Raw genomic sequence first — 23,379 nt, forward strand, 5'->3', positions numbered from 1 at the left:
TAATGTGCCATCTGTACAGTAACTAGCAATCTATCTTTTCCTACATTGTTAATATTAGGGAAAAGGATAGATTCCTACTCACCATAAAGATAACACATTGCATTGCAGATAGGCACAATAAAAAGACTGTTAAACATTTAGCTTTCAGGTAAAGGCTTCTTCATGTGAGAAAATCACCCCCCCCCCCCCCCCCACACACACACACACCCACACCCACACACACACACACACACACACACACACACACACACACGTATATACAAGTAAGCACACCTCACTCACATGTGTGTGAGCTGTGCTTGCTTGTGTGCACGTTGGTGATTCTTCTGAAAAAACATGGAATTCTCAAGGAATTGTAGGAATTTTCGAGTTCTTGGGAAATTCTGTGTTTTTAAATTAACATTGTAATTTAATTTTATTGAGTTTTATAAATCAAATTTTAAAATACATAATATTTCAAAGTGTTTTAATTATTTGAATATTAGTCCTTACAAATTATTGTGTCTCTCTTCTTTTCTGAAGAAGTATTTTTTGTTTTGTCTGTCTGCAACTACACATATCATCTTTATGGTAACTAGCAGTTATCCTTTTCCTAGATAATACATTGATATTTATATGACTAGTGTCTTTTTGTGCCTAGTTACAATAAAGTTGAAACTAGAGCAACAGAAATGTGTAATAAGTTTCTTGTATACCTTTTGGATAAAAGGTTATATATTGCCTTGCCATTATCTAAAGCTATCTATTGAGGAAAGAATTATGTCACAGGTTACTGTTGTTGGCACAAGAGTCCTGCAGGGTGTAAAAGCAATTGATGCAGACCAGCAAGGCCCTTTCTCTACAGTCCATTACTCAGTACTTCCAGGACCTCATTCGGTGAGTTAATGGATTACTTTTAGAAATAATTTATGCCTGCAGAAAAGTCAGTCTTCACTATAATAAACTATATTAAAACTGGTTGCTTGTGTGGTATTTACTTTACTGTACATGCACAATGTATCGAAAAAAGGACTTTTTGTGCTTATTTTCTTGGTGATAGTTAACTGCATATTTAATTGGCAGGGTGGCCACAGAATAAATAGTGTTGCAGATTCTTAATTCTGGTGTGTAATTTTCAGGACTACTTTATTTTTGTAAACCCTTTGGAAGGAACATTGTTGCTGAGGCGTCCACTGGATTATGAGACACTGTCAAATTTTACACTCACAATAAGGGCACAGGTAAACTGGCACATTATTTATTTAACATAATCTCATAAGGACTCATGTTTAACAACTCTTTTAAATATCCAATACATTTATGAACTAATTGACAAAAATGTGTGCTTCTATCTAGAAAATAACAATCACATTTAATTTGTTGTTCACTGACTATGTGTTTAACACTAAATTCTTTCTTGGGAAGAATGAGGTACAGATTTTGGTACAGGTAAATTGATTCAATATTTTTACCCTCAAATTTCCCAATTTTTTTACAAAAATAGGCTTTTCAAATATTGAACTATCTATTTTCACAAATTCTTAGTGGAGCATTTGTTTTTAGTCTGCACAGCTTTGAGGTTAATCTTGGCTTATTATTACAGGCACTGCTCTACACTCAATTTTTTTGTTCAAAAAAATGCCACACTGAATAATTATAGACTGTCACTATTCATATTTTTTGAATGTTTGTTGATCTTAATGCCATTGTTCATCTTTATAAATTCCTCCACTGTCACTTCAATATCTTGTTCAGTTCTTCTGCAACATGATCTGAAACCATGGGTCACCACATGCTGTGATTGTTCCCTACCTGCCTGCACATCATGGTAAATGCTCAAGGTCTTGTAATTTGCTGGCTTGGTGAAATAGCTGAAAATTCTTTTCTGTGACTGCAAATGACTACTTTACACAGTAGTTATATTTAATTGGTTCTTTCTGCATTTGTTAGCGCTGTAAACAATATGGTAGCCAGGTACAGTTTTATGTTCTTGTGTTTTTACAGAACACAAACCTAGTATCATCATCTCAGATCTGTGGCACAACAATCGGTAAAAACAATGTTGACTTGACACAGTGGTAGCATAATGAAACGAAACAGTGCAGGAGAGCTCCTGTGAAGTTTGGAAGGTAGAAGATGAGATACTGGTGGAACTGAAGCTGTGAGGTCAAGTCATGAGTCCTGCTTGGATAGCTCAGTTGCTAGAGCACTTGCCCTCAAAAGGCAAAGGTCCCGAGTTTGAGTCTCAGTACAGCATACAATTTCAATCTGCCAAGAAGTTTCATATCAGTGCACACTCCTCTGAAGAGTGAAAATTTCATTCTGGGAAGATAATGTTGCCAGTGAAGTCACATCAGTGAAAGAATCAACTGATAAACCAATCGCGAATCCAGATGTTAAATGGTAGCTAATCAGACATTCTTGTGGATAGTGTGCTCATAGGTGTTTAGTGAGTAATAACTGGCAGCACACTTGACACAGGTTTTTCTAGTGAGCTTTCAGACTGCAAGCTACAGTCTTGAGGGATTAACATGAAAAAGTTAGCATGGTGCACAGTTCTCGCAGGCTTTGTTTGTAAAATTATAATAGACACTGAACAGAGATGTTGCTTGTTTACTAGGGCTTCCAGGATTGATTATTTTGGGAGGTGTCTGGCTATTTCAAGACTGACATGTGTGCAGATTCTTATTTCAGAAATTACATAACCATTTGGTAAAACATCCTGGTTCAATTTTGCTAATCTGGATGGACTACATGCTAAGGCAGTAATGTGGTTTAGGAAATGTGTTATGGATTAGGAAATCAGAAAAGTTTGTAGAACCATCTTGGGCATCTATGTTGGGAAGCCCATGCTCGTGCTATTTTGGAAAATTTTTAACATAATGATAAATTATGCAAAATTGTAGTGACTTAATTAGTGAAGTAGAAGTGGCTCACTAAAAGTTTTTCATGTTGAACTGTTATTTTCATATAGGCATAATTTTTGATTAGCAAAGCTTTTGTGAAAACTACATTAAACTGAACCACAGATTACATTTTGAAATATTTATATATGTGCCACCACAAAGGCAATATGAAAAACGGGGAAAAAATTAGTTATGAAACATCATACATTTAGAGGGCACATGGTGTTATTCCACTGCTTACAAAATTGAATCAGATTTACAAAGAACATAGCAGTATGAACCCCCTTAACAGTATGATGATGTACCCTCTCTGGCCTAGATACATGCACTTATTCAGTTGGGAAGAGTGTCATAAAGCCATTGTATCCTCTCCTTAGGAGAGCTGGAAAGGAAAGCTGTTGTAACTGTTTCCTGATATCCTGAATTCTGGCCTCTGGGGCAGAGTTGATGTCAGAGCTCATCACACAAATCTGCTATTGAAGACAGATATGGGGATCTTACTGATCATAGAAGTACCTCAACGTACCTGCAGAACTGTGATACATCACTGGAACACAATACAATGTCATTCATCAACAGTCCACATGTCCTAGCCATGGTACCCCTCCAAACACAGTCGTTTGTGTTGTGGTTTAATGTCAGACTGTGTGTCAGATGGTAATTCCGGTTGCTGCTTGTCTCTGACCGATGGTATGAGATGATATGGAATGTTGCAGGGTGTCCTTTAAGACTTATCATATGTTAGATGAAAATGTAAAGGGGTTATGATGTATTCAGTGCAAAATATCACAGTTGTCTTCCTGGTCAACCACTATTTTGACAATGAGTATGCCTGTTCTCATGTTGCCATACAGTTTAACATTGGGCCACTGTCACATCTGAATGCCCCACAATCTGAATATTGCACAATTTGACCTGCCAGCCAAATGGAGACCCTCAGTGATGCCTCTTTCAATCCCTGCCAGGTGCTGATAGTGCTGTCCCATATGAGTATGTGGCATCTCCATGTCCTTCTCAGCGATCACTGAGTGTCTGTCATTGTTATTGCTTATTAGGTACCCTACTAGGCCTTATAACAACATTTAACGTGAACAACACTAACACAGTTTGATGGCTGTTCTATCTGTCAGAAAATACCAGCTCTAATCAAATACATGACCATCCTGAACAACTATAGAAATCTTTTTTTTAGCCTAGAGTCATGATAGTTTCTCCTGTGTCAGAATGGTAACTGTATGCTCCCTTTGCCTTTTTTAATCTAGTGGAATCATGGTTTTTGTCATATTTTCATGTGTTTTTGGTGTATATTCTGACAAACTTAAAAATACGCAGCAGGTGATCATCCATTTGCTGTTCCTGATGTTGTGATAACATACATTTAACTTTATTGTTTTCTACAATTCAGGACCAGGGATCGCCACCTCGATATTCTGATGCTGTCATCTATGTGTATGTGATAGATGCAGATGATCAGAATCCAAAATTTTTTGATGAAAGATACACTGCTGAACTGCCTATTGTGCCATTACAGGTTGGTATAATTAATTTTCCTCTCTCTCTCTCTCTCTCTCTCTCTCTCTCTCTCTCTCTGTGTGTGTGTGTGTGTGTGTGTGTGTGTGTGTGTGTGTGTGTGTGGTTTTTTTTTTTTTTTTTTTTTTTTTTTTTTTTTTTTTTTTTTTTTTTTTTTTTTTTTTTCCTCCAGGTTGAAGCTTTACCTCTGATCTAAAAATAGGAATTAATTTCTCAGAAAAACAAGAGACACGAGGACACACAGACTTGTTGATGGTGGACATTAGGAATACTTATACTTAAAAAGTTGCCTGTTGTGAATCGTACGTGCGCACGCACCCGCGCACGCACACACACACACACACACACACACACACACACACACACACACACACACACACGGGAGGGAGATCTTGCATGTGGATCCCACACAAGATGTCAGTGATGTAGTATCTGTCTTCTGGAGTGGCTCGTTTGTACAAGAATGTGATGTATTATTGTTAGGACCATGTTATCCATGTTACCCATTTTACTGTTTTTTTTCATTATTAGTTGGTTAATTCACAGCATTGCACTTTCTGTGTACCAGTTATCACTTATAACTGTCACTTATTTTGCTGTCCTGTAGATTTGTGATGACAATCTGACATTTGCATATCCTGACACTGATTTTTTTTTTATTTTTTTTTTATTTTTTTTATTTTATTTTTTATTTTTTATTTTTTATTATTTTTTTTTTTTTTGTCAAATTGTTGAACACTTAGTACCTAAAGATTGTCTAGTCCTGGTCGCAAAGTCCCACAGCTATACATAGGGAAAATCATATACCCACATTATCAAGCTTGAAGATACTGTCGTAGTTCAGTGATAACACATTATAAATAGTCCTCAAAACGGTTCTATAATAATTATAAATTATTAACAAATGAAACTATACAATTTTTAAAAAACATTGTTTCAAGGTAAATTATAAATATCACACCACTGTCAGCAAAGATGTTATGTAGGTAGCAGAAATGTAAAATTGTCTAGAGTGTTTTAATGAATCATTAAAACAACACTTGTATTTGTTTGCTTATTTGTTTTTACTCCAAGGGGTTGAATATTACTCTGTATGGTATGAAACTCCCTCATGTACACAATTCAATAAATGAGTTTACCATTATTATGACGATTTTTGGGTAAATTTTGTGCTTTCCTGTCACGTTGCTGTTGCGGACATTAGTTTGAAGACTGGTTTGATGCAGCTCTCCTTGTCAGTCTCTCCTGTACAAGCCTCTACATATTTGCATAATTCCTGCTGCGTATATCCATTGGAACCTGTTTACTATAGTTAAATGTCGGTTTCCATCTACAAATTTTCACTCATATCTCTTCCTTGCAAAAGCTTTCCTTCGTTTTCAGATCCTTATTGCCTCGGGATGTGTCCTATCAGCTGGCCCCATATTTTGCGAAAAGTTGTGCAATGAACATATTTTCTCCCCAGTTCCATTCTGTACCCGCTTAACAATCCAATCTACCCACCTAGTCTTGAGTATCCTTCTGTAGCATCACACTTCAAAAGATTCTGTTGTCTTTTTGTCTCATTCATGGTTCCCTTTTAGCCAAGGCTACACTGCAGGAAAATACCTTCAGGAAAGACTTTGCACTATTTATATTTACAGTTTATAAAAAAATTCTCTTTTTTTTTCAGAACACTTTTTCTTGCTTTTGGCATCCTGAGTTTTACATCCTCTCTATCTTAACCATTATTAGGTATTTCCTGCCCAAATAACAAAACTCATCTACTAATTTTAGTGTCTCATTTCCTACTTTAATTACTTCAGCATTAATTGACTTAACTGGTCTACTTTCATTACCTTTGTTTTACTATTGGTGATGTTCATCTTATAACCTTTTCATGACACTGTACATTTCATGCAGCTGATCTTCAAAATCCATTGTTACCTCTGGTGGAATTACAATATCATCACCAAACCTCAAAGTTTTTATTTCTTCTCCTTAACTTTAATTGGTTCTCCAATATTCTCCTTGGTTTCATTCACAGTGTATGCAATGTAAGGATTGAATAATATCAGGAATAGGCTACAACCTTGTCTCACTCCCTGCTCAGCCACTGCTTCTCTTTCATGCCATTCAGCTCTTATAACTGCTGTATGATTTCTGTATAATGTTAAATAACTTTCACTCTCCTTATTTTTACCTCCAAAATTTCATGTAGAGTATCCAGTCAATTTTGTCAAAAGTTTCCTGTAAATCCTCAGTTGTTATATCAATAGGTTTGCCCTGTTCAGTCTCTCTGACATGATATGTCTTGTGAGAAAAATCTGAGATTTCAGCTGTAAATACCAGCAAAAGCTTAACAAATGGTAGACATCAGAAGAGACCAAATTGCCTGACTTTGAATGAAAGGTAATGAAATATTTGTGAAACATTCTTTACATTCTAATAAAAGTGGTATCGACTCCTTTTTTTATCTGAAAAGTTCATACTGTAAACAGTTCTTATCAGTTCATGCACTGAATTAATAACAAAAACAATGTTGAAGTATCTAGGAATCAAAGAGGGGAAAACAAGAATGTAAGAAAGATTATAGTAAAGCTTCCACAATCGTGTGCAGGTAAATAACATTATTAATCAGAATTCTCTGTATTTACACAGGGAACACGCTTGAAGGTCCTGCCAAGAGAAATTGCAGCATATGACCAGGATGTTGGGATCAATGCACCTATTTATTACACTTTCAACTCTGGTGAGGTCTTATTAGTAGTGAAAGAATGTATTTCTTAAGAACAGAGTTAAAGAAATATTGTACTAAATATTTATATTACAATTCTGAATGGTATCTGTACATTTTTAGTAAATAATGAGTAATTTCCTGTTTTCATTCAACACATACTAGATCATGAAACCGACATTTGGAAATATTTTAATATTAGGAGCACAAATTGATCTGTTACTGAATAATTGGATGCAATATGATTTCCCTTCCAGCAACTCAGGATTACAGATTTTTTGAAATTGACAGAAGTTCGGGTCATGTAATTTTGCAAAGAACCGTGCCTGACGATGAGCTCCTGCAGCCTACAACTCTTGTTGTTAGGGTATGTTACACTTCAGATTCATCCTGTCTGTCATATATTTGTAACATAATCAAATGTTACCAATGTTTAAATAAATTGTATTATTCCACAGATAATGTAAACCATAATTATCATTATGTTCTTATATTGCACAGATTCTCTTTGTATTAAACTCTTGCTTCTGTTCGTTCTAACAGTGTTACATTTTTACAGTTTAAGCAAATCATGAAATTATTTTACTCCCTGTTAAATTGTAATGATATTTTCAAAATTTAAAACTAGTTCTTGAATGAATCCAAAGAGTGTGGTGCTAGTGCGATGGAAGTAAATTTTCACTTTAGAAAGTTATTTTAGTGGTATCAGGCTTCTCATGGTATTGTGGTTGAGAAATATCCATAACATTAAATATACACAGCTATTTCTAGAACAGCCTTCAGTTATTATCTGTCTTGGTCGTACCTTAAATCCTATTAGATCTCAAAGCACCAACATGCAAATCATATATTTATGACTCAAATTTAACTAAACCAAATAAACAACCCTCACCACATATAAACAGTCTGTCTTTACAAACAAAGCTATTGATACTTTTTCATGGAGCTAAAGGCTAACAATTTCTTAAGAAGACAGATGTGAAGTAGTAATGAAAAACTCAATCAACCAAACGATCAGTCAAGTAATGCTAAAGCTGTCACTTTACTTGAAGTGGATCCCAGTTGAATTCTGCAAGCTTGTGCTGTAGAAACTGACTTAGTAGTTACCATTGTGTATTCAGCCTGTCTAAGAGTTTCATTCTCAGAAGTTAAATTATTGTACTGAAATGTTAATAGAAAGGCTTAATTTTATCCAATCGATCTGTCAGATGGGTCACCATTTTGATCATTTTACCAAATAAAGTCTTATGGAAATGCTGAAAATCTTGAACTGTCAGAAGGCCAAAAACTGAACTTAACTACCATGAAAGTCTCTCGTAAAATTTCAAGAAACAGTATTAAGTGTGGGTGCTAGGAATATACAACAACTCCCTACATATTTCTCAGTTAAGGACAATAAAGATAAGATTACAGTAATGGGAATGTAAAAGGAGGAAACCCTAATATGTAGTGCAATGAGAAATACCCTCTGCCATCCATTTCACACCAGTGTGCAGAGTACGGATGTACGTGTAGAAGCCAGCAGTTTTGCACCTCTACCCTCATAATTTCAGTTCACAAGATACAATAGTTCCTTTCTTGACAGTGTGGCACACAGCATATCTTCGTATCTCTCTCCACACTAAACTTTTCCAGACCATTCCAGTTGGCAGAGTAGCTCTTGCCCATAATATCCTAAATTATTTGTTGAATGTGTTCTAAGCTCTATCTTCCCCTCCAGTTCCTATCCTTCACAGATCCCCCAGGTACGATGGAAATTATTCCCCAATATCTTCACATATGTCGTACCATACTGCCTCTTCTTGTCAGTATTTTTGACATGTTCCTCTCCTCCCCATATTTTCAACGTATCTTTATACTACATCTCACATGCTAAAATCTCTTCTTTTTCAGATTTTCTACAGTCCACAATTCCCTTATGTACATTGTTGTGTTTCAAATGTGAATTCTCAGAAATTTCTTTCTCAAATTAAGGCAAATGTTTAATAATAGTAGGCTTTTTTCACCAGGTAAGCCCTCTTTGATTGTGCAATCTGCTTTTATGTCCTCCTTCCTTTGTCCATCACATGTTATTTTTCTTCCAAGGTCGCAGAATTGCTCACTTTGTCTACTTAATAGCCACCAGGTTTGCTAAACTTACAGCTAATCTCATTTCCAGTAGTCCTCATGACATAAATCTCCTTTCGATTTACTCCCTATCCACAGTGTGTGCTCGTGAAACTGTTAACTGCATTCAAAAATCTTTGCAGTTCTTCCTGACTGTCACTGAGGGTAACAATGTCATCAATGAATCTAATGGTTGATATCCTCTCACACTGAATATTAATCCCTCTCCTGAAGCATTCTTTTGTTTCTGTCATTGTTTCTTTGGGTGTTGATTGGACTGGTGGAAAAATGCTCCTATCAGAGCACAAATAAGGTGAATATGCTTCCGTTTAAAAGACACTGACTGAAAAGTGGGGTACCAGCTGCCTCAACACCTTTAATTATTTGGCATGTGAATATATTTGCACTCTTTTTAAAATTCAAGTCATCTCACTCTCAAAAGCTTCCCTAACTTTTAACTTGCTCAAACCCACTAACCCAACACTGTAAGTCACTCATACCCACCCACTCCCACTTGTCCATTCTCATTCATTCACTCACTCACTCAGCACAACTGTCTCCTGTATCACAACCACAGCCTCCTTCATTCTGTCCTGCTACTACTGTCTCTTCTTGCTCTCTCTTCTGTTATTATATCACTCATTCCTCCCTGCTCTCTCTCTCTCCCCCCCCCTCTCTTCCCTCTCTTCCCCCTCTTCCCCCTCCCCCCCTCTTCCCCCTCTTCCCCCTCTCCCCCTCTTCCCCCTCTCCCCCTCTTCCCCCTCTCCCCCTCTTCCCCCTCTCCCCCCACTCCCCTCTCTCTCCCCCCTCTCCCCTCTCCCTCCCCCCTCTCCCCCTCTCCCCCCTCTCCCCCCTCTCCCCCCTCTCCTCCTCTCTCTCCCCCCTCTCCCCTCTCCTCCTCTCTCTCCCCCCTCTCCCCTCTCCTCCTCTCTCTCCCCCCTCTCCCCTCTCCCCCCTCTCTGCCCCCTCTGCCCCCTCTCTGCCCCCCTCTCTGCCCCCCTCTCTGCCCCCCTCTCTGCCCCCCTCTCTGCCCCCCTCTCTGCCCCCCTCTCTGCCCCCCTCTCTGCCCCCCTCTCTGCCCCCCTCTCTGCCCCCCTCTCTGCCCCCCTCTCTGCCCCCCTCTCTGCCCCCCTCTCTGCCCCCCTCTCTGCCCCCCTCTCTGCCCCCCTCTCTGCCCCCCTCTCTGCCCCCCTCTCTGCCCCCCTCTCTCTGCCCCCCCCTCTCTGCCCCCCTCTCTGCCCCCCTCTCTCTGCCCCCCTCTCTCTGCCCCCCTCTCTCTGCCCCCCTCTCTGCCCCCCTCTCTGCCCCCCTCTCTCTGCCCCCCTCTCTGCCCCCCTCTCTCTGCCCCCCTCTCTCTGCCCCCCTCTCTCTGCCCCCCTCTCTCTGCCCCCCTCTCTCTGCCCCCCTCTCTCTGCCCCCCTCTCTCTGCCCCCCTCTCTCTGCCCCCCTCTCTCTGCCCCCCTCTCTCTGCCCCCCTCTCTCTGCCCCCCTCTCTCTGCCCCCCTCTCTCTGCCCCCCTCTCTCTGCCCCCCTCTCTCTGCCCCCCTCTCTCTGCCCCCCTCTCTCTGCCCCCCTCTCTCTGCCCCCCTCTCTCTGCCCCCCTCTCTCTGCCCCCCTCTCTCTGCCCCCCTCTCTCTGCCCCCCTCTCTCTGCCCCCCTCTCTCTGCCCCCCTCTCTCTGCCCCCCTCTCTCTGCCCCCCTCTCTCTGCCCCCCTCTCTCTGCCCCCCTCTCTCTGCCCCCCTCTCTCTGCCCCCCCCTCTCTGCCCCCCCTCTCTGCCCCCCCCTCTCTGCCCCCCCCTCTCTGCCCGCCCCTCTCTGCCCGCCCCTCTCTGCCCGCCCCTCTCTGCCCGCCCCTCTCTGCCCGCCCCTCTCTGCCCCCCTCTCTCTGCCCCCCTCTCTCTGCCCCCCTCTCTCTGCCCCCCTCTCTCTGCCCGCCCCTCTCTGCCCCCCTCTCTCTGCCTGCCCCTCTCTGCCCCCCTCTCTCTGCCCGCCCCTCTCTGCCCCCCTCTCTCTGCCCCCCCCTCTCTGCCCCCCCCTCTCTGCCCGCCCCTCTCTGCCCGCCCCTCTCTGCCCGCCCCTCTCTGCCCGCCCCTCTCTGCCCGCCCCTCTCTGCCCGCCCCTCTCTGCCCGCCCCTCTCTGCCCGCCCCTCTCTGCCCGCCCCTCTCTGCCCGCCCCTCTCTGCCCGCCCCTCTCTGCCCGCCCCTCTCTGCCCGCCCCTCTCTGCCCGCCCCTCTCTGCCCGCCCCTCTCTGCCCGCCCCTCTCTGCCCGCCCCTCTCTGCCCGCCCCTCTCTGCCCGCCCCTCTCTGCCCGCCCCTCTCTGCCCGCCCCTCTCTGCCCGCCCCTCTCTGCCCGCCCCTCTCTGCCCGCCCCTCTCTGGCCCCCCCCTCTCTGGCCCCCCCCTCTCTGGCCCCCCCCTCTCTGGCCCCCCCCTCTCTGGCCCCCCCCCTCTCTGGCCCCCCCCCTCTCTGGCCCCCCCCCTCTCTGGCCCCCCCTCTCTCTGGCCCCCCCCTCTCTGGCCCCCCCCTCTCTGGCCCCCCCCTCTCTGGCCCCCCCCTCTCTGGCCCCCCCTCTCTGGCCCCCCCTCTCTGGCCCCCCCTCTCTGGCCCCCCCTCTCTGGCCCCCCCTCTCTGGCCCCCCCTCTCTGGCCCCCCCTCTCTGGCCCCCCCTCTCTGCCCCCCCTCTCTGCCCCCCCCTCTCTGCCCCCCCCTCTCTCTGCCCCCCCTCTCTGCCCCCCTCTCTCTGCCCCCCTCTCTCTGCCCCCCTCTCTGCCCCCCTCTCTGCCCCCCTCTCACCCCTCTCCTCACCCTTCCCCCCTCGCCCCCCTCTCTCCCCTCTCCTTCCCCTTCCCCCCTCCTCTCTCTCTCTCTCTCTCTCTCTCTCTCTCTCTCTCTTTTCTGCTCTTTATTCCTCTCCCACTGGCATGTCACCTTCACTCTTTTCCCAGCGCTATTCTGTCACTGCCAACTACATTCCACTCCCACTGTGCCCCTCTCTTTCTCTCTCACTGTCGTTGTGCAAAGCTTCCACCTCTTTCTGACTGCCCCCACTCCCGATTGTGGTAGCTGGTACCTCACTTTCCAGTCTGTTCTCTAAACAGGAGCACTTTTTTGTGCTACAAAAGGAGTATTTTTCCACTGGTTCCCTACTTTTCCGTGCCACTGCAGGGAATGTCACGCATATGAAAAAAACCTTATGGCTCAGTAAAATTTTGATAGTTTATTCCTGTAAAACTGAAATAATGCAAAACTAATTTTACACCTCAGGCCAGATTTTACATTTACAAAAATTTTGTATGTCCTTCAGAACAACATGGGGTTCTCATTACCCTCCTGATGGTAACAGAGACACTTACCAGTATATATCTCCATGCTACATCACTTTATAAACCACATTAGTGCCTAACATCAGATAGGGTAACTTTAAAACTGTGTGTCTTTGAAGTGAGTAAAGATATCAAGAAAATTTTCAAGGTTGTTAGATATTGACGTCTTGGGAATATATCATAAAAGTTGCAGTCATTTACTGTCAATACCCATCTTTGAATCTATGGATTTGTTTTGGTACCCAAAAACTGCATTTTTGTGGTGTTCCTCAATAATGGATAAAGATTTTTGAAAACAGTAAGATGGATCGTCTAGATAAATGCCTAGAGATTATAATATTAAAATCTGATCAATTGTGGTTTATTATTTAGATTTCGCATCTCACTGGATTTTACATGCATATTTTATGTGTACATGCAAGGCAACTTTGAACCTCTGTGTCTTGTAAAACGTTAAAGATATTGTTAAAATTTTCAAGATTGTTTGAGATAGAGATTTTAGGAATATATCATAAAAATTTCAGCCATTTGCTGTGCATAATCATCTTGGGATCCACAGCTCTGTGTTGGTACAAAAAATTGTTAAAAAATATAAACTGTCCCTGGCCCAAGGGCTATCCAAGATACTTGACCCTACTTCCTTATCACCAAGAGACCCTGAGAGATGAGATGAGACCCCTAAGAATCCTGTTTGTATGTGTGGCGTTTTGAACTTATTTGTAGCAGGTAACACAAGCTATCATAAGCGTATCGATAAGGGAAATGAAATACAAAATTCCTGTCTTGTACCCTTTTTAACCTGAGCACTTCATTCTTGGGCTTTCATTCTTTCACTACTGGAAAATTTTTTTTGGGCACTCTAAAAAGTAAACTCATGAGGGGAACATGTGCATATTATTGTGGGTTCCACTAATTTAGTACTATTATTATATCATTTAAACTATAGTTCTTGTTGAAAGTTAAAATGTTGTTCTATCTTTCTAAACAGATACATTTACTGTGTTCAGGAGGACGACGGTTCAATCCCGCGTCCGGCCATCTTGATTTAGGTTTTCCGTGATTTCCCTAAATCACTCCAGGCAAATGCCGGGATGGTTCCTCTGAAAAGGCACGGCCGACTTCCTTCCCCATCCTTCCCTAATCTGATGAGACCGATGACCACGCTGTCTGGTCTCCTTTTCCAAACAACCAACCAACCAACCATTTACTGTGAAGTAATCTTCAGTAGTGAGCCAAATGCCAATGCACTTTAATTTATTGTGCAACTCAGTTACCGTTTTTCTTGTGGTATTTTTAGTACTTGATAAAGATAGAAAGATTAACTAATTGAGTCAAGTGGCAATTTTTTTCCCTTATCAGAAATACAGAAAGGAAAATTGTATTGATAATTTGTACCTGTTATGATGTGTGCAAAAAATATATATATATTTTTCCTTCTGGAAAATCCAGGTTGGAATAACAACAGTATTGTGAAAAGGAAAGATGGCCATACATGTTGAGCTTTTAGCCAAAAGTAGACTCTAAAGTCTAAAGTAGGCACTACCCACAAAAGCAAACCACACACACAAAATACCACTGTCTCTGGCCACTGATGCTGGACTGCAAGCAACTGTGCCTGATAGGAGAAGCTATGGGAAGAGGAGGGATAGCAGAATGGGGGTGAGAGAAAGTAAAGTGCTCCTTGTGGGAGCATGCAAGGACATGGGGAGAAGATAGGTGTAGTTGGGAGGCTAGAGGGAGGGGATGGTTGGGGGGTGGGTGGAAGTGGAGTGGAAAAGGAGAAGAGTAGAAGAGGGGAAAAAGACTAGTCAGTGCATTGGTGGAATAGAAAGCTGTGTTGTGCTGGAATGGGAGCTGGGAAGGAGACACATGGGTAAAGGACAGGGACTAATGAAGGCTGAGATCAATGGGGTTACAGGTACATAGGATTTATTGCAGGGAGAGTTCCTACCTGTGCATTCAGAAAAGCTGGTGTTAATAGATAGGATCCATATGGTGCAAGCTGTGAAGTAGTCATTGAAGTGAAGAACATTGTGCTGGGCAACGTGTTCAGCAACTGGATGGTCCAGCTGTTTCTTGGCCAGTTTGTCAATGGCCATTCGTGCGGGCAGACATCCATGATGTCTGTAGTCATGATGGGTGCTAGGCAGCAGTTGCAGCAATTGGGTGGTCCAGGTGCTTCTTGGCCACAGTTTGTTGTTGGTCATTTATGCGGGCAGACATGTCTAATGTCTGCCCACATAAACGGCCAAGGACAAACTGTGGCAATCCAGTTGTTGGGCACTCTGCCTAACACAATGTTCTTCACTTCAATGACTGCTTCACAGCCTGTATCATCTGGATCCTTCCTACCAACACCAGATTTTTTGAATTGCACAGGTGAGAACTTTCCATGCAAAATATCCTATGTTCCTGCAACCCCACTGGTTTCAACCTTCATTAGTCCCTGTCCTTCACCCACCCATCCCATGTCCTGTTCCCATTACATCAGTACACAGCTTTCTATTCCACCAATGATATTGATGCTAGTTTTGCATGTGTCCTATACTTCTCTTCTTTTGCGCTCCTCTCCCTGCCCCCACCACACACCTCTTCTGACTGCACCCAGCTGCTCTGTCCTGCGTACTCTCACAATCAACACTTTACCTTCCTCCACTCCTATCCCACTGTGCCTCCACATTGTGTGTGTGCGCGTGCGCGTGCGTGTGCACGTGCGTGTGCGTGTGCGTGTGTGTGTGTGTGTGTGTGTAGCTGCAGTCTTTCCTGTACATAATATTGTTGTTATATAAGCTTCTTATTACAAAGTAAGCAAATTTCAGAATATGACTCTGACCTGATAGTACAAGTATACGTGATAAACGTAAGTCTAATTCAGTGTTGCTTTGTCACCATATGCATAACTGTTTTTTAGTCTCATTATATGACATGGAGTTTTTTCAGGCTACACAGTATGACAACCCAGATCGGTATGCATTAGCAACATTGACAGTTTCAAGGCCTGGTGTTGTTGCTGGTGACCTGATGTTTATTCAGAAGCATTTCTCAGCTTCTGTGCTAGAAAATGTTCCTCTAGGAAGCGTGTTACTTACTGCTGTTACCAATAAACCACGTGATAGGGTATGTGTACTTTAAAGTTTGTTGCCAGATGTTATATAAATAAGGCATTGAAGTAATTCACACACTTTTAAGATCTTCAAAGTATAGTATACTTAAGGTTGTGTAAATAAACATAATACATGTTGGTAAACATTTCTATTAAGGTGTAATGTGGTAATTTGTTATACTGAATGCCATAATTTGTGGAAGACACTAGAAATCTTGTATTTTCTGGGCATCATTTAGAAAGAAGTACACACATTCCACATGTAAATTATTAAGCTCCATGTAAATCAGAGAGAAATGGTAAATTATTATCATAAGAAGTGAATTAGACATATGAACTATTGTGCAGTATGTAGTACGTGTCAGTAATAAACAAACAAAATTTATGTTGAGAGAGAGAGAGAGAGAGATATTTATGTAAATCTCTTGATTGATATTGATGCTAGTTTTGCGTATGTCCTATTTAAGCAAAAATATTTGGAATTTGGAATATTTATTTACAAGGTTTCTTCTGAGATTTATTATTGAAACTGTTTCTGGAAACCGTAAACCCATTTCACAGTCACCTATCTTATCATTAGAGTTTACTGACAAAACTGGCAGGTTACATCAATAATAGAAAAATATTTATCTCAAAAAATGTTGACAACATATCTGTCCTGTCAAGAAGATATGTCATTTATGTACATTTATATAAAGTAACAAGGTTGATTACATGAAAATGCTTAAAGTTGGATTAAATAAATAAATAAGTAAATAAAATATCTCAAGACCGTAGGCAACCCTGAAATTCGAACTGTATACCTTCATGCCATTCCTATTGCATTAAAGATGTGGACAGTCCAGACTGAGACTTTAGGATTCAAGAACTGATAAATGTCTTACATTTGTAGTATTACTATATTTTTCTAATTTCTGGCTACATTGCAATTGACAGAGAGTACGATTTTGGCTGGAAGATCCCACTCACTCTGGCACATTTAGCATTACTCAATCTGGAGATTTGGTTCTAAGACGTGCACTTGACTATGAAACACTTGACAACTATCAACTGAAAGTTCATGCTACTGATGGTCGAACGGTGAGTAATTTTTTTAATACAGTCATGTCATAAGAATTGTTTGTTGTAAGTCACATATTAATTAGTAGTTTATGATAATATATTATAAGTCATTCAATGCATAATTATAAGGAACAAAAAAGAGTTCTTTCCCCAATTTTCATAAATTTTTGATATCTTGTTCACATATGTAAAAAAAACAAAAAGTATGAATTTAAGATGTATGCAGGCAGTATTTCTCAGCTCTTACTTCTCTCACATGACATCCTGAAAGCTATGGATCAAGACAATCAGTTGGCTGTAATACTTCTTGACATCCAAAATGCATTTGACTCAGTGCCACACCATTGATGATTGACAAAATAGCTATCTGCCCTGGCTTTGGATGGATAGCACTAAATATCTACAGCCAGACAACTTGTCTTTCATGGTAATAACCAATTACATACACAAGCTTTCCTCATGAACCATATCACAATCCCTAAAGTTGTTTGAGATTAGCCTTCGCATACGCACAGAAAAATGTGTTTTTGGGGGGGGGGGGTATATATTCCCCCCCCCCCCCCCCCCCCCCCCCCCCCCCCCCCCCCCCCCCCCTCCCTGGCTTCTCAAGTCATCTGGGACCTTTGGTCTGGAAACTGTTGTATAGACTCAAGCCAGTTCCCAAAATTAAAAATAAATAATTTATTGTGATCACAATAAATTATTTATTTTTAATTTTGGGAACTGGCTTGAGTCTATACAACAGTTTCCAGACCAAAGGTCCCAGATGACTTGAGAAGCCAGGTCATGGAGCTGCTGTGCGGTACTGAGTGATACCTATAATCAGCTGCAGGTTTAACTTGGGTGTGTGTGTTGGCCACTTACTGTTGTGTATTAATGACATGTAGATGATGTTTATAGTAACCATAGACACTTTCCAGATGATGCATTAACCAATAATGAAGAACCATCTGAAAAAACCAGCACCAAAGTCCAGTTGTATTTCTAAATTGTGCAGTGATTGGTAACTTCCTTTGAATGCACTTCAGTTTATTGGTAGACACTTTTGAAACTGCAGTATATCTACTTGTGGTTCCTATACCAAATTGAACTAACTGAAAATGTTAAACATAAATGAAGGCCAGCACGCAAGTGGTCACATGTTTGTTTGGCTCGGAGGAGTGTCTTGTGGAAATGTTGGAACATGTGAACTAAATTAGATGATTACAGAGGCATTTAAGTAGTCATTCTTCACATGCTCAATATACAAAAGGAATAGGAAGAAACACTGATCGATTGTAAAATGGGAAGTAACCTCTGCCATGTACTTTGTAGTGGTTTACAGTGCATAGATGCAGTTATAGATATCCATTTTAGCTAACTCATAATTGCTTTAGTTTTGCCACTGGCTTGTAATTTTTGAAGGACGTGCTTCTAATAACTTTCCAAAATGCTGCATATTTCTGCAATATTCCTTTCACATGATTCCACTTCCAACTAGTGTTTCAAATGCAAACCCACTAAGAGTTTAGTTTGGTCCCCCCCCCCCCCCCCCTTTTTTTTCCTTTCTTCTTTTTTCCTCCACACAGGGTTATATATCTTCTAGTTCAGTAATTCAGGCTGTTCCAATGCTGTCCCATTAGCAAGACTGCTGGGGAATGTCTGTCAGTTTGTTTGCAGGCAGCTGCAGCTGCTGTAGGTTACTTGCCAGGTAACCCTATTGTGTGTGTTTCAGGCCACCTGCTGCTCACAGGCACAAGGCCATGGCAGTATGGACAATGAGCTACAGCCAGGATGCTTGACTGCCTGACACAGTTCCATAACATTCTGTGATCTCAAAGGAAACTGTTTCTCTTTCAAATATATGCACAAAAAAAATCACATTGGTTTAAATCTGGACTTAAAGGAGGCCAGAAGAATCCCCATGATGGCACTGCTGGTAATGAAGGGACATCACATGATTGCTGAGTATTTCCTGTAGAAAATGGGAGTACAGCATTAGCATCTTGCATAAACCACTGTGTGTTCATTGGAAGTTTGGTGACAAGAAGATGTAGCACAAAGTCATTTTCCAATGTTCTGTATCAGCCAACATTGATAATTTCATTGAAAAACTCTGGTCTGATTTGGACATGAGTGGATAGAGCTACCCACACTGTCACATTTTTCCCATGCATCGTTTTTTTCCTGAAAAGTTGATGCCCGAGGTCATTTCCCTTCCAACAAACTACCTTCTTCTTCAAATTTTCTTGTTAATAGGAAAATTGAGTACCTTTGTGGAGCACAGAGCATGTGGAATATTGCCCTAAATTATCTTTGTGTTGCTGTGACACTTTTCAATGTAGCATGAAAGAGAACAGCCTTAACACTGCTGAACAAATAAACATCTGAGCTCAGGCACAGTGAAATGCGGAACAAAGGCTGGCAATATTGCAGCAGCACAATCTGTACTGACATTTCCATGAGACAAAACACGTTGGAGCAAAATTTAAATGAAATACTACTAGAGTTACAATTTTTATTCAGTGTTAAAATATGTCAACTATTCATGTGCAGCCTGTACATTCATAGCAAATGACCAAAGTGAAGATTGGTCTTTCACCAGAAGAGGGTAAAGTTTAGCACAACTTAGATTCAAATTGAATTGAGCTACATAAAGTGCTGTGTAGTAGCAATTCTTAACAAACATGTTTTATATACTTATCTCTGTTTCTGCTACATATGCTGAAATTGTTCATCATTGCACTGAACATTTTGACACGCTGAAATTGCTCATCATTGCACTGAAAATTTTGACACAGATAAACTGAACTTCAGCACACATTGGCAGCACTTAGTACTTAACAAGATCATAGTGTGTGGTAATCTATATAATACAGTCAGCCTACATTCCCCCATAATTCAGTGCTTCTCAGCTTAAACGAAACTAGTGTGTTTGAGTGCCAAGGAATAAAAAAAAAAAGCAGTGTAATAGATTACAGGAAACTAGAATACATTCAGAAGGCCAGCAAAAATTAATTGGTTAAAAGGAGAGATGTAAAACAACTTCATAGAAATTGTAAGATACAGGAGGAAAAGTCAACTTAAAGGATTTCATACAAGGCTTATCAGTGTAAGTTATACACTGAGGCACCAAAGAAACTGGTATAGGCTTGCGTATTCAAATACAGAGATATGTAAGCAGGAAGAATAAGGTGCTGCGGTCGGCAATGCCTATATAAGGCAACAAGTGTCTGGTGCACTGGTTAGTTCAGTTACTGTTGCTACAATGGCAGGTTATTAAGATTCAAGTGAGTTTGAATGTGGTGTTATAGTAGCCACATGAGCGATGGGACAAAGCATCTCCAAGGTAGTGATGAGGTGGGGATTTTCCTGTTCGACCATTTCATGAGTGCACCGTGAATATCAAGAATCCAGTAAAACATCAAATCTCTGACATTACTGCAGGCAGAAAAAGATCTGCAAGAATGGGACCAAGGATGACTCAAGAGAATTGTTCAATGTGACAGAAGTGCAACCCTTCCATAAATTGCTGCAGATTTCAATGCTGGGCCATCAAGCGTCAGCGTGTGAACCATTCAACGAAACATCATCAGTATGGGCTTTCAGAGCCAAAGGTCCACTTGTTTACCCTTGATGACTGCACAACACAAAGCTTTACACCTTGCTTATGCCCATCAACACCGACGATGGACTGTTGATGACTGGGAAACATGTTACCTGGTCAGACGAGTGTATCAAGTGGATGGACATGTACCGGTATGGAGACAACCTCATGAATCCATGGACCCTGCATGTCAGCAGGGAACTGTTAAAAGATGGTGGAGGCTCTGAAATGGCGTGGGCCATGTGCAGTTGGAGTGATATGGGACCCCTGGTAAATCTAGCTACGACTCTGACAGGTGACACGTACATAAGCATCCTGTCTGATTACCTGCAGTCATTCATGCCCATTGTGAATTCCGATGGACTTCGGCAGTTTCAGCAGGACAATGCAACACACTACAAATCCAGAATTGTTCCAGGAACAATCTTCAGAGTGTAAACACTTCCGTTAGCCACCAAACTCCCCAGACATGAACATTATTGAGTACATCTGGGATGCCTTGCAACGTGATGTTCAGAAGAGATCTCCAAACCCTCATACTTGTACATATTTATGGACAGCCCTGCAGGATTCGTGGTGTCAGCTCCCTCCAGCACTACTTCAAACATTAATCGAGTCCATACCACGTCATTTTGTGGCACTTCCGCGTGCTCGGAGAGGCCGTACACGATATTAGGTAGGTGTCCCAGTTCCTTTGGCTCTTCAGTGTATACTCTCCTTTGTCTGGCATTCTGTAATGTATATTCTTTCACATGACTGAAATATCACATTTAGTGTGAAGATACAATATACCTTTCTCTACTCAAATGAAGCAAACTGATTTCTGTATACTGTGGTGCATGTACTCCAATTTGAGTATTCCTTAACATATGCCTCTTACCCCAGACATCACAGATAAACTTTTGATACAAGAAATTATCAAACTGCATAGGGCTACGCACAGCACTTCTGAAAATAAATAAATATATATATATATATATATATATATATATATATATATATATATATATATATATATATATGGCATAAAAATTGTGTCCACATCCAAGTCATCTGGGGAAGACAAATAACTGACTTAAAACTGAAGTTTGTCCAGCCAGGAAGTCCAAGAAGTAGTAACTTTAAAGAGAAGTTGCTGAAAAACTTACAGAAACATTTTTGTAGTGATGTATATATTTCCTTAACATGATGATACAGTTATGTCTGTATACAAAAATCAACGTCCTGACTGACGGGCGTACTCACTCATCGTTGCCCAACCCAAACCGCTAAGGATGGAAACTTGAAATTTGGAGAGGGTGTTGATCTTATACTGCAGGTGTTATTTAAGAAGGGATTTTTCGAAATTCCATTCCTAAGAAGGTGAAATAAGGGAGGAAATATTTTTTGAAAAAGTCACTATTAAGGCAATTTTGAAGCTAGACCTACGAAAATTGGTATTTGTTTTTCCATTATAAATAAAAAAAAGACATTTTTCAGCACTTTTGGAAATTTAACCTCTGTGGGGTGAAATAGTGGTTGAAACTTTTTGTGAAAACCAGGTATTGCAGTGTTTTTGGAAATTCAACCCTGAAGGGGGTGAAATAGGGGATGAAATGTTTTATGAAAATATTTTAGTGTGAAAGTATTTTTAAATCTAAATCTGTGGAATTTTAAATTTGGCTTCTCATTTAGAAGTGAAATGGCACATGTTTAACTGTTTTGGCAGTTCAACCCCTAAGAGGATGAAATAGAAGATGAAAATTTTTATGAAAATATTTTGTTATATTAAAAAATTTGTAAAGCTAAACCTATGAAAATTGATATTTCGGTTTTTGGTTAGATGTAAAGAAAAATGTGTTAGGGGAATTTTACCACAAAAATGCAAAAGACATGATATTTTAAAAAAAATTGGACTCCAGCTACCACAATCGCTTTTTGGTCACAAGTACATTTCGAAATGACCATGCTTCTGTGGCTGGGTGGCTTGTGGCTTGGAAGAAGACAGCTAGTTTTCTGGGTAGTAATGTGAGAGGTAAGGGTGGTGGGTACACAGGCTAGGTACGTGATATATTGTTGTTAGATCAAGAGGGAAGGACACAAACTCAAGATTAAGTGGGTGTGACAAAGCATCTCTGTACTTCCTCTCATTTTGCCATAAGCCTCCTTAAATTCATTTTATTTTTGTTTTTTGCCTAATTACAATTATCATTAACATGCATGCTTGTAATCTGCATTTCCATAAAAGAGGGAGGCTGGCCCTCAGTCTTAAGGAATACAGCACTAGGTCTAATTTTGTGCTTAGTTTTGTGTATGTAATTAAGTTCCTGATTTATTTTGACCATTCCTAGTTAATATCTTTTGGTACAGATCATTATAAGGTGAAATCAGTAATTGTTTCATGTCTTAGGTTCTATTGTTTACTTATAAATAAATATAAATTCTGTACTAATTATAAACATTTGAAAGAACAAGAAGTAGGGTTCTTAAAATATTTATTTGGCTCTCTTCAAAAACATATTAGCAAAGCCAACCCTTAATTAATTCCAAAATAATTACCAGGTTTGTCAAAAGTATTGTTTGTATAGCTGTATCCATCAAGTTCATTATTTAAACAAATAATTTGGCCTAACCGTTGTGGTAGAAGGAACTGTTAAAAAGAAAAAAAAAATTCGAAGTATTCAGTTAATTGGATGAGCTATGTTTTAATTGTAATTTCTGTAACTTAAACATCGAACAAGGTATAGTTTCAGTGCCTATTATTGTGAGGATATATAAAGGATCAATTTTTGGTCCCATGACAGTCAGTCAATCCACGGCCGATTTTCAGATGTGAAACATGTATTGGTTATATTAACAACAATGCATCAACTTAACGCTGGAACAAGTGTAACACAAATAGGCCATGTGTTAGAACAATTAATCACAATGTCTGTTTAATTTATTTGAAAAATAGTGTCACACATACCATATTATTCTGCAAGAACTGTGAACTGTGTGGTCGCTGATGTTGCCTGCAACCTATTAATGAGGCTTATCAACATTTACCAGTAGTGAACTGGCTGTATAATTGTGCAATATTGCAGC

General features: G+C 40.7%; 1 protein-coding gene across 1 annotated transcript in view; it reads left to right on the top strand.

Moving 5' to 3' along the window:
* Nucleotides 1–23,379, top strand: part of LOC124595271 (fat-like cadherin-related tumor suppressor homolog) — a 328,958-nt gene that overhangs the window by 281,578 nt on the left and 24,001 nt on the right. The window contains exons 7-13 of the mRNA XM_047133946.1: nt 769–876; nt 1,119–1,220; nt 4,291–4,416; nt 7,056–7,146; nt 7,389–7,498; nt 15,503–15,679; nt 16,602–16,745. Of these exons, the coding sequence (XP_046989902.1) occupies nt 769–876; nt 1,119–1,220; nt 4,291–4,416; nt 7,056–7,146; nt 7,389–7,498; nt 15,503–15,679; nt 16,602–16,745 (858 nt within the window). The remainder of the gene's footprint in view (nt 1–768; nt 877–1,118; nt 1,221–4,290; nt 4,417–7,055; nt 7,147–7,388; nt 7,499–15,502; nt 15,680–16,601; nt 16,746–23,379) is intronic.

Source organism: Schistocerca americana, chromosome 2 (assembly GCF_021461395.2).
Source record: "Schistocerca americana isolate TAMUIC-IGC-003095 chromosome 2, iqSchAmer2.1, whole genome shotgun sequence".
NCBI lineage: Eukaryota > Metazoa > Arthropoda > Insecta > Orthoptera > Acrididae > Schistocerca > Schistocerca americana.